We start from the raw sequence: 17219 nt of genomic DNA, 5'->3' as shown, positions 1-17219 counted from the left end.
ACTACTTCTCTTGGTACATAAACTCCCATGGATTTAATTACCATCTCTATGCTTCTGATTCTCAACACTACCTATCCTGCCCTAATCTCTCAACAGATCTGACTTGCATCTCCAATTACCTTTCATACTGGATCTTGAATTCAATAAGTCAAAATTAAACTATTTTCCTTCCAAATATTGCAAACCCTCCACTCCCTTCACTTCCCTAATACTGCAGAGGACATCGTCATTTTGCTGATCCCTCAAGCTTGCACCCTAGGTGTAATCACCAATTTACTACTTCTCACCCTTTATAGCAAATCTGCTGCCAAGGCGTTTGAAGTCACCTTTGCACCATCTGTCAAATATACTCCCTTCTCTCCGATGACCAGGCCACTACTCTGGTGCCTGGACCATTGCTACATCTTCCCATTCTAAAACATCTTCATTCAGCCACCAAAGGGATTTTCCTAAAGGGCAGGTCCCAACTATGCTGTCCTTTTTCCCTACTCATCAAAACCCAGGGGCTCCCTATTGCCTCCAGGATCAAATACAAAATCATCTGTGTTCAAATCCTGAATAACCCAGCATACTCTTGCCTTTTCAGTCTTCATATTTAACCTGACTACCTGCCACCTGTTCTTCAATCCAATGACACTGGTCTCTTTTATGAATAAGATATTCTATCTCTTGGTTCTGGACATTCTCTTGGTTGCTGTTTTTGCCTACAACCCAATTTTCCTCCTCTTCTTAAAAATTCTTTATCATTAGCAAACTGGGTCATTGTGCCTCTCTGCCTGCCCTGACTAGGCCTTTAGACTGGCTCTGTTGCTTCTAACTAGACCAAGGGAAGAAAACAGATGGAGAAAAGAGATTTCCTCCATAAAAATGAGACTGATAGTGGAGTGAGATACAAGGGATGGAAATAATAGCCAGTAGTATAGAAATTTTATCCTTGTGACATGAAATATGGACTTCATTTTCCTCATTTTATAAGTAAAGAAAAAAATGCAGAGACTTTAAATGTTTTATCCAGAGTCAATGAGACCAGAACCTTCCATATTCATGGCACCAAAGCACAAACCAAAGCACCTGTTATATGAGATTCTAAGTAGCTTTGATCCACAGGAAGGAGCAAGAAGTTATACTTAGGGAAAGATGGGTTCTCCAGTTGTAACAGCTGACGCCATGGGCTCATGGAAGATTGTGTCTTATATTTGTATAAGATTCACAGTTAAATTAAAAAATACATTTGTTGGCAATCATTTGCTAAGTATGACTTCTAATCTCTGTTGCTCCCATTAAGAGCCTAAGCCCAAGAGTTGGAAGTGCAGACTTTTGTTAGTAGACTTCCAGTGGTGTGGTACCCTGTAATTGCAGTACTTCAAGAGGATAGATTAGTTCTCCCCTCCCAACTCACTCCATTGTAGTTATAGAGAAACAGCCTTTTCCCTGCCAGTACTGAACTTCTTGGACAAAGTATTTTTGAGCTGAGATATATAATACTGGGCCACCGCTTTCAAATTTCTCATAAAGTAGGATAAATCGATGTTTTGCCCAAGAATCATGATTCAAATGATCTGAATTTAAATAATGGTACTATTAACTATGGTACATAACCTTGGGCAAATTTCACTTCTCTGGAGCTCAGTTTCCTTATCTATAAAATAAGGGCATAAGATCAGATGATCTCTAAAATCCCTTTCAACTCCAAAGTCTGTGATCTTGTATTTTCTCAAGTTTCCTCCTAATCCTTCCATCTGTCACAACATATTAAAAAGCCTCTGCTCTGGATACACTCCCAGATATCTTACCATCTTGCAGACTGGACTGAAGAAGACAAAGGATAGTAGTCTGAAATAGGTAAGAGCAGGCACCTACCTAGCAGCAACTACCTGCCTTAAGGCCTCTAATGCTTTGATGAAAATCAAAAGAGCTAATACAAATACGTGTAAGCTAGAGGGTGATTCTGAGCCTTTCAGGGAAGCCTATTATATGTACATTGGAAGATGAGTTAGTGAACAAGAATTTTATTTGTATAATGTATTCAAAAGCTAAGAGAGTCTTTTTGCTTCACAAAGGACAGCAGGAGAAAATGTTGCTGCTAAACTTTGGGGAAAATGCTTTAACCAAAGGACTCTTCAACCAAGCTTTCAATCTTTAGAAGATTTTATAAAACAGCACAAGAATGAAAACTCTAACAGCTCTTCCCGACAAACACAAGTCAGGGATAAGGGGTTCAATGTGCAAAGTCTTTTATTCAAAGTTTTGAAAAGTTAAGACTTATGATGACCTCAATATATACCATTCCCATTATCAAAAGGAATGGCAGTTTCAAACTCATCCAGAGCTAAAGCATTATTTACAGAGTTCTGTAGGCACTTTAGAAGTGAAGCTTAGCTTCAAAATACAAACACTGAGGGCTTTGGCTCAACCTTTTAATATAAAAAAATTCATTGATGTACAAAAAACGCTAAAATGTGACATGAGAACATATGAAAACCTGTGGCTGAAATTCCCTGTGTGTGTGCACACAGGCACACATGCACCCACCCACACAGTCACCCACACTTTGCAGTGGAAACTTATAAACTAATCCAAATCGATGCAACCAAGAAGCACTGAGATCTGCATTTTTCGCTTCCTTTTTTCACAGATCAGGATCTATTCCAAACATTTTGTAACAAAAAGCATAGTATCTTCCTCAGGAGCTATAAGGCAGACATCTTATTCCCGATGAACTAGGACAAATAAACCCAGTAAAAAGAGAACTGCATACTGGAAAACAAACAAAGGAACAAAAATCAGACTGTTTGCAAATCCACATTTAGTCTCTTTCTCCCACCCCCACCACGAAACTTAAACTAATCAAAAGGGATCAATTTTTGTTCACATGCAGTAAATTCAATTAACCAATTACTTTTCTTTCTTATTTGTAGTGTGTATGTGTGTGTGTGTGTGTGTGTGTGTGTGTGTGTGTGTCTCCCCAAACTAGACCAAGATATTAATTTTCTAAGGAAACAGTAAAGCTCTTTCTTACCTTAAATTTAGGATAGTCATTCATAAGAATTGTCACAATTCCAATATAAGGAACAAATCTAAGAGAAAACATATTTTGTTACAACACATCCCATATAAAACAATCAACGAAAATATTCACTAAGCATCCCTGTGTAAGGAACTAAGAATACACATCCAGGACTTAAGAGGCTTTCAAATTTAGATGTACTAACAGGACATAATACAGAGTTACAAGAGGCAAGAAGATATATGTTGAAATTCAAATGAACTATAGGCTTGAAAAGCTCCTTTTGTTACTAAGAAAAAGTTATGCAAACTCACCTGAGAAATAAACCAATATCTTAGAGTGTATGCTGTATCCTGCTGTTACAATCCTCAGTTCTCTATCAATAGTAGGGGAGGGTATCTCTGAGACCAACACTGTTCCCTATAATTGCTTTCAGTTTAGCACTTTGTCATTTACATACACTGCCATCCTAGTTCTGCTGGTTTCACTCTGCATCAATCCACATTAGTCTCATGTTTCTCTGAATTTTTTATGGTAAATAATATTCCATTATGGTCATATACCATAATTTATTTATCCATTTATCACTCAATGAGTATGTACTTTGTTTACAGCTTTTTCCCCCCCTATTACAAAAAGTTTAATTACAAATAGTTGAGTAAATATAATCTTTCTTTATATTTGATTCTTTTGTGGTATATGCCTACAATGGGGCAATAGGGTCAAAAGATATAAACTATTTAGTAACTCTTCTTGCATAATTCCTAAATTTTTTTTCCAGAATGCTTGTTCCAATTCACAACTCCAATAATTACACTAATAAATCCACTTCTTACAACTCCTTCAATATTGATTATTCAACATTTTATCAATTGGAGCATGGGTTTTTAATGATTATATCTATGCCATGACTTCCAAAACTACTGAACTGCATTCTCTTCCCTGAGCTTCAGTCTCACACAACTGATTGCTTTTTGAACATTTCAAAATGGACTTCTCAGAACTCAGGTTCTAAAAGTGAACTTATCTTTACCTTTAAAATCTCCCCTTTTTCAAAATTCTCTATTTCAATTCCAGGAAGCACTATGCTTCCAGTGGCTAAGTTTTATTAATTTAGCATTATCCTGGATTCCTTACTCTCCCTTATCTCATACAACCAGTTACCAAATACTGCCCTTTCTACCTCTGTATTATCTCTTATATAAAACCCTCATTTAATTTTTAAAGCCCTACAGAACTGATCCAAACCACCTTTCCAGCCTCTTTGGGAGTTACCTGCCACCTCCTTCCTGTATTCTGCAATCTAGCTAAATGAACCTTTTCTCTGTTCTATCATATCTTTGTGCCTTTGTACTTCTAGTCTGAGAATAGGTATTCCTATCCACATGTGGCTGAATTGTGTTCCCTCCTTCACTTTACCTCAGAGTTCCTCTCTTAACATACACACTTTTGTGTACATGGATACATATATTTGTCTTCCTCATGAAGATGTAAACTCCTTTTTGCATTTTATCACCAGCACCTAGCACATAGTAGGTACTTGTTGATTTGATTTTTGATTCACTGTACAAAGCACCATTTTAGAATGATTAATCAAACCATGGTATGCAGGATGGAGTGAAAGGGAGAAACAGAAAGAGCACTTAGGAGATTAATGGCCTTTCAGTCTTAAGCAGAGTCAGTTATGACAAACTTGGACTAGGGTGATGACAATAGTAAAAGAAAGAAATCCTAAGTGTACAAGAAAATTATTTCAGTCTGGCCTACAAAACAAAGGTGGGGTTGAAAAGAAGATTGTGAATTATTTCCAGCAGACCAGCTGATCTCCACTGCTTTCACTTCTAAACATCTCTACTATGCTTTATGCTTTTATCTGAAAAAAATATGTGCAACTAAAGATAGAAAAGGAGAGAGGGTTTAAAATCACAGCAGAAATAACAGGGAAATACTTTCTATATGAAAGCCACAAGTTAATAAGGGAAAAGAAAGATCCTTCTTTACTAGATTTAAAAAGAGGAAAACTTTGGGTTCAAAATGTACTTTGCTATCTTATTTGAAGCCAGGGGATAAAATAGAGTAGTAATTTCATAATAAACAAAGAATGAAATTAACAACAAACTTTGTGTTATGAAACATTAAATAAACTTTAAAAACTAAGATACCTTAATGATTATATCCCAATCTCATTACTTGACAAATGAGTTTTTCCTCCTTTTCTCCTCCCCTCCAAGGCAAGGGCAGATGAGGGAGATATTGAGCAAAACTGGTGAGATGGGTCAGGAATGGGGATACAGACAGGAACTAAATCTAGAATGCCACTAGAATAGGGAACTGGGCTAGTAATGAATTAGGAAACTCCCTAATTCCAAGGGCACATTAGTCTACCTGCAACATGTAGCCTTAGAGAGTTGCCTAAAACAGAGTTTTCATACACTCTCAATGGAACCAGATTAAAATGTAATTGGGAAATGTTTGACAAAATAAGTAAAAAGACAATAGAATATGTCATTTCCTAATTTAAGACTCTATCTTTAGTGGATCCCTTTCTGTCTCAGTTTGACAATACTAGACAATACTACTAGGAATTTGGTATCCTGTCCAGGATCACACAACCAGTATATGTCAGAAGTAAGATTTGAATCCAGGTGGTCTTGGCTTTGAGGCCGCTACAGGAATGGGGATAATGGGTTGAATCTGGGGAACTGGAGGTCTTCAATTTTCCAAACTAATCCTGATGTATTAACTCAGGGATCCTAAAGAAGGTACCAAAGACCTTATTTATAATATCTATAATTATCTATCATACACTACCTGCCACCAGGTCTATCTCCAGTCATCTTTGTATCACTAATGTCCTCATGTTACAGATTTCTCAACATCACATTTGGCTGCTCTCCCCACCCCTGTCCAAAAGAAAATCTTATTGCAAGAGGCAGAAGTCTTGGTAAAGTATTTATCTGATTAATCTACAATAACTTGTGAAATAATAATATATTTAATTATTTTAAAATATATAATATTTTATTTTTCCCTAATTACATGCAAAACAAATTTTGAAATTAAAAAATGTTTTGAGTTCCAAATTGAGAGGTTTAATTCTTAATAGGATATCTACACTTTTAAAGGAAAAGTTTAATAGCATAAATAATTTTAACTGCTAAAATGTGTGAATCAGAGATTTTTTGAGGATAGTGAAGCTTCAACCAATTTCAGCTCCAACCTTCAATTTTTCTTCTTTACTTAATCACTCCACTAGTAAGTAAAATGCAAGGAACAAGCATTTTAGCAACACATCATCTGTTTTCCTTTAACGCCCACCTTGTGCAAAAGGGTTTTAGGGACTCAAACAGAGTGATATTTGGGGAGAGAGTTGGCTGGCATAGCTCCTCTCTGGGTATGTTCTAAATTCATGTCTCTGAGGAGGAGAAGGGCTCCTGTATTTTTAACACTTACTCTTTGTAATAATTCAATTACACTGCTAGCATCTTATTGTTGCACTTCTATTTCATTTCAACACCCACATAAAGGCAACAGCTTTGAGAGAACCCTCTAATTTGGGAATAGGAAAGATTTCAGCTTGATATTAAACTCTTCAGCGCATCATGGAGAATAAGAACCACAACATCTTCAGTAAGAAGGATGACATTAGATTGTCCCTTAGACTCTTTCACTAATAATATCCTAGTGGTTACCTAAAAGAATCCGGAGAGAGACTTTGACCCTTCTGCCTAAAGATCTACAAAAATGAAGGCCTATAAATAAAGATGCTATCATCCTCTCTAGCTTTTTTGGGTTGCTATGGCTAATCAATTCATCAAGAGGCAGCTGTGAGGAGGCAATAACCCATGACTAATAAAAAATTGCATAAATGAAATAAGATAAGCATGCCACCTGAGATTTGCTGAAAGAAGGGAAGCTGGTCATGTCACAAGAGCAAGAGATAACCCACCAATAGCTGTCTAGTAGACAGAAGCATTAGAAGAATTAGCAGAAGACCCCTTTAGCACATTGGAGGGATGCTTCCTGTGGCAGATGAATGGGAACCAATGAGAAGAATCATACCAATAAGATTAGAAGGACTATGAGCTTAACCACTGAAAGGACTGCCACATCAATGTGGTAAAATAACCAAAGTATCCAAAAAGTGGTATCAGTGGTGAGAATTTTAATGCTAGCTTGACCTTTCCTTTTCATCCTAGAGATTTAGATCCGAGGCATCTCCCACTATTATGGGGTATCTAGGGAGATTTTAACATTAATATTAGTAAATATAAAGTAAATTTGCTGTTAGAAAAATGATAAAAACTTAAAACGATCATATTCTCTATTTTATTCATTCCCTTTAGGAGCAGAAATCTTGAAAAGCAAAGTGCTGTGTAACTCCATCTGATTGTGTTCTGCAAGGTACACTCTTTTAGGTGTGTGATACTAGTAACTTTATAACTAAAAAGTTTAGATTAGGGTTAGGAAAGTGATAATTCCACTTGAATGGCTTACAATGCCTGTCTTTCTACAGTACAGTATCTTCTTCTGATGTAATTTAAGAAACTGGCTTCATCTCACATCACTCTTTTCCTTTTTTCTACAGAATAAGACTAACTGACTTGTCAAAAGCAAGGTTAAAATGGTCTGGGAGGAATAATAAGACAAATGCTTTTTAAATGATGAGTCAGTAATCAGAAGATTAAACCCTTCAATTGCTGTGAGTATATTCTGAAGAGAGTGCAAGGAATATTTTGCCACATCTGGGGTTCTTTGTTCTGCAATTTTTGTTATCTTTTTCTTAATTCTACTTTCCTTATATACAAAGTGGGATAGAATTCTAGGGTGCTCTAAGAGCACAGTTTTATAAAGTCGCCAAGTGGTGTGTGGTGGGGCAAGAAAGAAATTCCTCTTGGTGCAATAATATTTTACACTTTACAAAATATTTTAAGTAACCCAACAAATCCAAAATGTTACTTACCCTCTTGCTCGTCCCACTACGTCTTTCTTCTCTAGCCAGAGCTGTCCTTGCTTATATAGCCCTCGATCATCAACAGCATTATTGTCTCCTTTGGTCAAAAATTTGACATGTCCATCTTGCCTTATAAATAAAAAAGAAAATCTCAAATAATCAGGTTGCAAAAGCATGACTGAAAATCTAAAATTTATCATTTGAAAACAAAAAACTTTTTATTATTTGTCAATGTTCCTATGGACTTTAAGAGTTGGAAAATATTTTGAAATAATTTCCTAATATGAAAACTAGATTTTAGCTATATTACAGTGAAGTGTTTAGGGGTTTTTCAGTCAAAGATGACTGCTTATTAGTAATCAGAAGCACTACCAGTTATTTTACAATGTGAAAAATGATGCTTTAATCCTGTTAAAAACATGATAGGTTTCTAAAAGTTCAATAGAAAATAAAAGGTTCTATTGTCTTCTATTAAAGTTTTACTCAATTTTGTTCAAGTGAGTAAAGAGAAGAAAGATGACTTCAAATCCCTGTACAGTCTACTACCCACCTTAAAGTTACTATATCAAAAACTAGCTTTCTGGGAGGAGTTAAAACTGCAGACAAAACAAAACTAGAAGGTGTTGCAAACACTAAAGACAGAAAAGTGCCAAAAGGCATTGAAAGGAAAAGTGATGCCACTTATAAAAATGCAAATAAATACAGAGAAAAATCATCCGGAGATGGTTATTCAAAGGAGGTGATAAAAAAAAAATCTGAAAATATGTGGAGGGGAAAGGGGGAGGAGAGAGAAGCAGACAGATGCCAAGAAAGAGCTGGCTCCAATAGTGATGACTGAGATTGTTGTAGAAATAAAAATGCCACCAACCCCAGCGGCAGAAAACAAAGTGAGTTACAGGAAGGCAAAAACTAGGAGATGGAAAGGTGTTGGGGTTTTTTTTATTGAAGGCAATGGAAGGGGAAACACAATAATCTCGACTATTCTTACAGCAGAGCTCTCCTTAGTATGAGCAGTGTATAGAATTCACAAAGAACATTTATAGAAACACACAGGACAACAGTATTCACCTAAGAGGAGAAATTTATGGAGTTTTGTTCTTTGGCCTGACATTGAAAAACAGCTTTTTCTAACTGAAGTGAGTATTCTCTCAGGGTCACCAGCTCTTATTATAACCTACTCAAACATTTCACACTTTATGGTAGGTCAACTATTGATGGACGAGGATACATTTACATAGAGCTTCATTCAAGTTTTTACTTACATAACTACTAAAATACTTAATATCAAATTCTGAGGAACTCAAAGCACTAATGATTAGCCCTTCACTTTCCAGTGATGGTGGATCAGAGTAAAGGTAGAGAGTGTCATTCTCTGTAAAACTAGGGAAAACAAAATAAAGAAAAGCTAAGTGATTCAGTCGTCTGCACTAAACTGGTATCAGGAGTCTAAGGCAGCAGAATATCCTGAATTAGAACTGAAAATGCATGATCACTGGACTATCATGTCTCCTATAATCTTACTTTTTAATGAAACCTCTGTTTTGGATTAAAAACTACATAGGAAAATGTGCTCCAAGTTGTATCTTCAAAAACTCAGTACAAAGAAGCCAGAAAATACTAAAATGAGTCAAGGGATTACCAATGAGAATATAGCTGAGAGAAGATCTAAATGGCTTTATTATACTGCATATATTTCACAAACAATTTGCTATGGCAGAACACATCTTTAAATTAATTTCTTTTTCAATCAACAAGCATCTATTTTTTTATTCCACCCAACCCCCTTCACCCCCATTGGAGAAAAAACAAAAACCTTTGTAAAAGATAGAGCAGAACACACCCTCAGTTATAAACAGACTAAAAAGCATTGAGAATACAAGACCTCACTGTTTGCTGACTATAAATAAGCAATTATATAGCAAAATGTAGCCTTACAGGCTCTCCTCCAACAAGATGATGTTAATTTCATATCCATCGATCCATACGCATTTTTGAGTGCTGTGCTAAGCAAAAGCACTGGGAATACAAAGAAAAACAAAAACAGTTAAAACCAAAAAAAAAAACACCAAACAAAAAAACCCTTCAAGGCTACCCTCAAGGAACTTACATTTTAACGGGGGAGATAATATATAAACAGATCAGAAAAAAAACAAGATAAATATAGGATGAGTAGAGTAAAACTTTATCAAGGGAATGGTACTAACAGCTGAAGGTAGGAAAGATTAGGAAAGGTCCCTTGAAGAAGAGTGGGATTAAAGGAAGCCAGGAATTCTTTGAGAGAAATAACCTCTCTGTTTCAGAGAGCAAGCTTTGTTCAACAAGTGTCTATCAATATTAAATAAAGCATAAAACAGGGAGCTACATGATCATCAAAGATATGCTGTACACTGATATAGGGGATGTGCCGCAGATTCCAAATGCAAGATGGATTACAAGGTCCATTCAGACAATAAGTGATATTGTATCAACAAGATCAAGTCCCATAATATTATAGGACCATCTCAATAAAATCTGCAACCACTCAAAAGAAAGAAGTTCAAAAATCCTCACAGGAAAACCAAATCACAAGAGTTTACACATTAATACATATCTCTTATGCCTTAGTAAGAAAAAAAGAGAAAACTTAATAGTAAAAACTGTTGACATTTAGTAAACCCCTTAAGATAGATTTGTCAATTAACTTGACTGAAAGATGGAAACATTCTTCACAAAATACTGCCGCCTCTACTACATAAAAAGTACCATAACAAGTAAAAACAACTAATAGTCTCATAGATAGATAATACAAATATAGAATACTCTACAAATTTAATGCAAAATTGACTGTAGTGGGGTGAACAAAAGGCTTGGTCAAGATCCCAGGAAATAGGGGTTAGAATCAAGAGCACGACTAAAAGAGTGGGCAAGAATCTGGACCACTCACTTCTTCATCTGAGAACTAAGAGCAACAAAGAGTGGAGAATAAATGAAGAACTGCAGTGTGTGGAGGTGGGAAATTGAAAAAACTCCTGATATATGGTCTTAATCTTAGTGAAAAAGGAAAGGTAAGGTTTTCTGAAGATGAACATAAGAGTTGGGGGCTTACGGAGAGAAAAAAAAGTTATTTTGGGGAATGAAAGTGGGATTTGATAAAAGAATGAAAGGATGGTTCAGTAGTAGTGAAAGTCCTGGGAAGGCTAGGAAATATAAATTTTAATGGAATGAAATCAATTCAATTTCAGTATTTTCTCCAGCAATATTAGATTAATGTTTTAGTTTTCCTGGGAGACCAAATTACCAGTTTTCCAACATCTAATCCTTCTAAAAAAAATCTTCCAACCAGCTCTTTCCAATTTGCCTTTTCCTTTTTCGTGTTTACCAGCTTCCTTCTGGGTCAGTAATGCAAGAACAGAGATAAGCCTGTAATGTGCAGATAAGAGTACCAGGTTCCTCTTTTTTTCTGTTGCCCAATCAGGAGCTTATTTGTGCAAATCTCAATTTCATGTATAGAAGAGGCTGCGAGACTGCCTGACTGGGGCAGGCACACAAGGATGCTATTCCATGACTAAAAGGAGCTGATGATTTCTTTCTTTTGGCTCAAAGACAATGTGGTGATGAGCTGTGTATTTCTTCAAATAGCTTTTAAAATTATTAACCACAACAACTTTGCAACATTACAAGTGACCAAAAACTAGAAATGGAATTAAGAGATGGAGGTTGTATGATAGGTTGCCATGGCAAAATGAATAATGAGCACAAATAAGCTATGGCATGTTTCCAATGATGACTTGTACGCATTAAGGGTCATAAAAGACATCATATATTTCCTGGAAGATTGGAAAAGGCGAGCCTGTAAAGTTCAAATGTAGAGAGTCTCACAGAATGCGAAAAGACTTAAGTAGAAGTTTCTTTTCTTGGGGTCCAGGACCTTGGTTTTAACATTTTTTAATCTTTTTATTTTTTCTAATTCATAACATTCACTTTTGAAAGTTTTGAGTTCCAAATTCTCTCCCTCCTTCTAGTTTCTTCTTCACCCACTGAGAAGGCAAGCAATATGGTATCAATTATACATGTTAGACCATGCAACACATTTCCATATTAGTCATGTTGAAATAAAAATTAAGAAGAATAAAATGAATGAAAACAATATGCTTAAATCTATTGGGACTGTCTTGGATCATTGTATTGAATGTTCTTTCTCCAATGTGCAATATTCTGTTCACTTCACTTTGTATCACTTCATGAAAGTCTTCTCAGGTTTTTCTGAAACCATCTCCTTTGTCATTTCTTATAGTCGCAAATCATAATCATATCCCATATTTTATCTAGCTATTCTTTAATTGATGGGCATCCCTTGGATTTCAAGTTCTTAGTTACCACAAAAAGGCTTCCAAAAATATATATATTTTTTGATCTCTTTAAAATACAGGCCTAATAGTAGTATTACTGAGTCAAAGGGTATTCAGTTTTATATCCCTTTGGGCATAGTCCCAAATTTTCTCCAGAACAGGTAGACTTGAATTTGGTTTTAAAAAATATTTTGGTACCAATATGACTGATTTCCTCTGTAACCCTGTATATTATGTTTTATGTATTTAAAAATACTACTATGGGAAGAGATCTAAAAACTTCATCACACTGCTGGACCCATGGCACCAAAAAAGGTTAAAAAATTCCTATCCTAGAAGAAGGCTTTTTTAACATTCTAGATAATCCTCTACATGGGATTTATGGAAGAATATAGATGAAAATCCTAATGGATGAGAAAATATGGAAAGGCTGTCATTAAAACCACTGAGGGGAACATTTACACAGAAGATATGAATGTAATAGTCAATTTACAAATGGGATAATATAAAAGAATAAAACTATATTATGTGCGCATATAAAAGATATTTTACATTAAGAGAAAGGGAAGAATGTAACAGAGTTGATGAAAGGGAAGAGGAATCAAGAAGGGAAGAATCCTTCCTTAGCACTTTGTTCCCCTGTGTACTTATTCCTAGTCTGATAATCTGAACTCTTCTTTCAAGTAATCCCAAATCTTCATCTGCCTTTCATCCTGCCTAGTCTACTCCTTAAAGCAGATAATTCATATTGAAATAAATGGTCAAACTATTAAAACTAAGAAAGCCAAAATCATAGCTCTTTAAGTTGGACCTCTCAAGATTATAAAGTAAATCACTAAAAGACCAAGATTTTGCTATATGTCAGTGTGAAACTTCAGAATTCCATGAGAAAAGAAAAAGGTTATTAAAAAAAATAAATTGTGATGTTCTCTTAATATAAGAATTGTCTTTTAAATAAACTTCTTAAGCTCATCATATTTTGAAAGGTTTGTGAAAACATATCTCTGATAGGAGGAAATACAAAACTTCTGCCAGGCCAGATCAAGGCCCTGACAATTTTATAATGTAAACTAATGTTGTTTTGTCCACTGTAATGGAACTCAGAGAATACAGGTTACAGATAAGTTAAGATAAACTGGCAACTTCTTGAATGTCAAGGGGACCTTTTGGATATTATAAAAACTGCAGACTGTAATAGCTCCAAAGACAACTCATAAAAATTTTAAGTTATCCCTTAATATTCAAATCCTTCAGAATTTTATGGAAGAATAAATTTTCACTTCCAGTATCTAAAATTTATTTTTGAAATAAAGGCAAAGAAGCTATTTTTTTTAGTAGAGAAAGAAATGTTCCAAATTGCTAAAAAAATTTTAAAAGAATTTTCAAGTATAGTGATAAGAAATTGATGCTCACTTAGCAAGCCAAGAGTTGGGTGTGAAAAAGTCACAAGTTTAATTTATCCTTATTCAAAATTAAAAATAGACAAAGCAAAATTCTAACAGATTGAAAATAAATTTTAAATAGGCTTAAATACATATTATATTTTAGTTAATGGTCAAGGCAGGAATTGGAGAAATAGAGAAAATGGGAAGGAAAGAGCTGGAAAAAAAGGAAACAATATAGGTAACATAGAAGAAAAGGATATGGGAAAGTTAGAGATATAGAGGTAAACATGTTGATCTAGCCCAAATGAGTATATGTCCTGTCTTAAAAATTCTAATCAGGTTTTCAGATGTTTAGAACAATCTTTTCTGTGATGAGAAAGACTTTATTCATTTATAACTTCATTTTTAAATAAAAAAATTTTTCCCCATAAAGTTCTAATGGTTTTATAAAACACAGGTTAATACCAAAACGATAGGACTACGTAGAAGATTAAATGTGTAAAACTGATTTAGATTTTAGAAACTGTTTCTGAATTTATACAAAATGATGAAAGCCTGGAAATCAATATAATCAATGATTATAATAATATAAATGGAAAGAACAACAGCCTCACAATCATCCTAAATGAATATGTTACAAACAACAAGCCCAGCCCCCAAAAAGAGAACACCCCTTTCCTTGGATATGGAACATTACATAGGATATCAGATTTTTTTAGATGTTCTGGTTGGTTTTATTTAAATTTTTTTTTCTTCCTCTTGAAAAAAATTCTGTTATAAGGGATAGCTTTTTATGAGGGAAGAGAAAGAGAAGCAGCAAGGAAAGGATATGGGGGAAATTTAGGCAGTGTAAAAACAAAAGATGTCACTCTTCAAAGAAATTATATGAAGACCTAAGAAATTATCATTAATTTAAAAGTTATTCCTTTGACGATCTAAGAGGGATAATGGAGAGTTGCAAATGTAGAAGTAGGGAGAGGACCAAAAGGACCTACACAACACAGATTACTCCCCCAGACATTGCTTTAGTGTTGGGGCTACAGCTCCAGGAAATCTAGTGCCCTGGAGCAGACAGGCAATAAGAGAAGCTACTTCTGGAGCAACTGCCACCATTTCCAAAGTATACAGGTGGCAATTAGCCAGAGTATTTAAGGAGAAGAGAGGGAAATTTCTATTCAGCAGCAAATAAGACTGGCCTTAATTGTTGCCTTTGGACTGAATAAGATTAACAGTAAGGGAAGAATTGACCCCTCTAAGCTTTCAGGAAGAAGGGAATGACACAGCTGCAGCTGTGTGGGTGGGTGTTGTTTGTACTCCACCTGTGTGTTGACTAACTTGGGGAGAGGGTGCCAAAATCCTTGGATGGGGAGTCTGATGACACAGTAATTCATATGCAGCTTGCACTGAGAGTGGAGAATCCACCCCACCCAATCCTTCTAGGGCCGTTGGAAAAAGTTTCACCTCAATTATATGAAGGGGTAGGGACAGCCTAATTCCACATGTGAAGGCTCTATTTGAAACCAGAATTTATGTCACTTGGCAGAACTTTTATCTCTTCCCTTCCCTCCTCCAAATCAAGTCCAGTTTTTCAGTGTGGTTCAGGGGTCAGTAACTAAGTACATACCAAGGCTCTTTTAGCGAAAATTAATGAAGAGTCTATATTTGTGTGCTGATTCACCTTATTAATAATACTCAAACACATCACAAACTATGAAGAGCAGCTTTGGAGGCAAGTGAACTCAGGATCTTCCCCTTACCTGACCAATGAGCTCAAGGTCAGCCTCCCTTCTCCCCCATCATCTCCCATTTGAAAATCTTTTCCTTAGTCACTTCACCTCTTCCTTCCCCTTTAGAAACTCTTCACCATGCCTATTATTATAGTTCATTTACCTCTCCCCCAGCTAATTTACATTCTTATCCTCCCAGAGCTGGGATTCCCTGCTTTCCATTTCCAATATGATATAATAAATTAAAATCATGTTAACCAAAGAATTCAAAGGGCAAGCCTGAAATACAAATATATTTATGATTCATATTTATGCCATTGCTCTTCAAAAAACTATAGAATAGGAACATTACCAAATATGGCTCTTCTCAATTTTAACACACATTTTAAAAGCACTTATTATGTGCAAAGCAATGTACTAGGTACTGGAAAAGATTTGATTCCTGATCTAGCTAGATTCCGGTGCACTTGTGGAAATCAACAAACAGGGAGGTGAAGAGATAATACTGTGAAAAGATGGAGAGATTTAGTGAAGTGCAAGATCAATGAGTATATAACATGATATGGCCATCAGAAAGCTAACGTGAGCTTAACTTTCAGTAAGAGACAATGTCCAGGAAGGTATAAGAACCATTTTGTCCTAGTCATGCCATATCTAGAGTACCATGATTAACTCTGGACTTCACCTTGATAACTGGGGGAGAAAGTCATCAAGAGAGAGAGGCACCTAGAATGGTGAAAAGCTGACTTATAGATCATGTAGATTGGGACAGGTGGAGGAAGGTGGCATAAAAGACTACCAGACAGAAAAGAGGATGTAACTTATTTTTGTTCTTAGCAAAACTAAGGGCAATGAACAGAAATTTCAGAAAGGCAGAATGATGCTCAATGTGAGGAATAACATAACAATGAGCACTATCCAAAAGGAGAATGGGAAGTAGATTCCCTTCTTTTACTTTCTTGTAAGTCCTTGAGGACTTTCTCTTGAGAGAAAGGTGGATAGAGTGGGTTGGGGTGCAAATTCTTGCTCAAGTTCAATGAGATGGCCTTCCATTTTTGTGATTCTGGGAAAATAGAAACCAATAGCACAAAAGACACTGAAAATACTTCAATAACCCAAGCACCCATGTTTTACACATACCTTTCATGAATTTTCAAGACTCGATGAACAATTGGAATTTCCCTTCCTTCTATCTTAAAGACAACAATCTCTCCTACTCTTATGGGATCTTCAATTCGATTGGTTAAAAAGAGAAGATCCCCTCTGTGAAATGCAGGTTCCATGCTTCCACTAGGGAAAAAAAGAGCAATATCATTAGCAAAAAGAAAAACTTAGTTGAGCTTAAACATATTTCAAAATTAAATGAAATAAAATTCAACAGAATACCTTTGGAATATTCCTCCTCTATAATTACAACTGCAATAATTTGATTAAACAAGCGTAGGATTAAAATATAGTTTTCTCTGGCTCCCATCTAATAAGTTTTACAAAACAAATCTTTCTGTTACATTATTAGTCTTCATTCGAACTAGGCCATTTCAAGCATTGTTATTTGGAGCTTTCTTATATCTTGAAAATGGCATAATGTTACTAATTTCTTAACCTTTCTAAATTTCAAATGAATAACACAGGAAAAGAAAGAATGAACTTTAAAAACATTGCCCTTATTACATCTGAAAATCACTAGATATATTCTGGTATTCAAATGAGCAGTGGATCATCTTTTACTACCAATTAGGAAGATATGGCTAAGATGACCTTCTGGATTTAATTCAAGTGCTCATCAAGGCAAAAGAACAGCTCACCTAAAAAAATCAC

At 35.4% G+C, this 17219-nt stretch overlaps 1 protein-coding gene across 1 annotated transcript in view; it reads right to left on the bottom strand.

Moving 5' to 3' along the window:
- Positions 1 to 2210: 2210 nt before the first annotated feature.
- SEC11A (SEC11 homolog A, signal peptidase complex subunit) overlaps positions 2211 to 17219 on the bottom strand; it is a 37083-nt gene continuing 22074 nt past the window's right edge. Inside the window, exons 3-6 of the mRNA XM_012541642.3 lie at positions 16542 to 16691; positions 7971 to 8090; positions 3020 to 3077; positions 2211 to 2757 (exon numbers count right to left, since the gene is read on the bottom strand). Coding sequence (XP_012397096.2) covers positions 2707 to 2757; positions 3020 to 3077; positions 7971 to 8090; positions 16542 to 16691 — 379 coding nt within the window. The 3' untranslated portion in view covers positions 2211 to 2706. The remainder of the gene's footprint in view (positions 2758 to 3019; positions 3078 to 7970; positions 8091 to 16541; positions 16692 to 17219) is intronic.

Source organism: Sarcophilus harrisii, chromosome 2, assembly GCF_902635505.1.
Source record: "Sarcophilus harrisii chromosome 2, mSarHar1.11, whole genome shotgun sequence".
NCBI lineage: Eukaryota > Metazoa > Chordata > Mammalia > Dasyuromorphia > Dasyuridae > Sarcophilus > Sarcophilus harrisii.
Note: the sequence above shows the minus strand (reverse complement) of the source record. Positions and strands in the feature narration are given on the sequence as shown.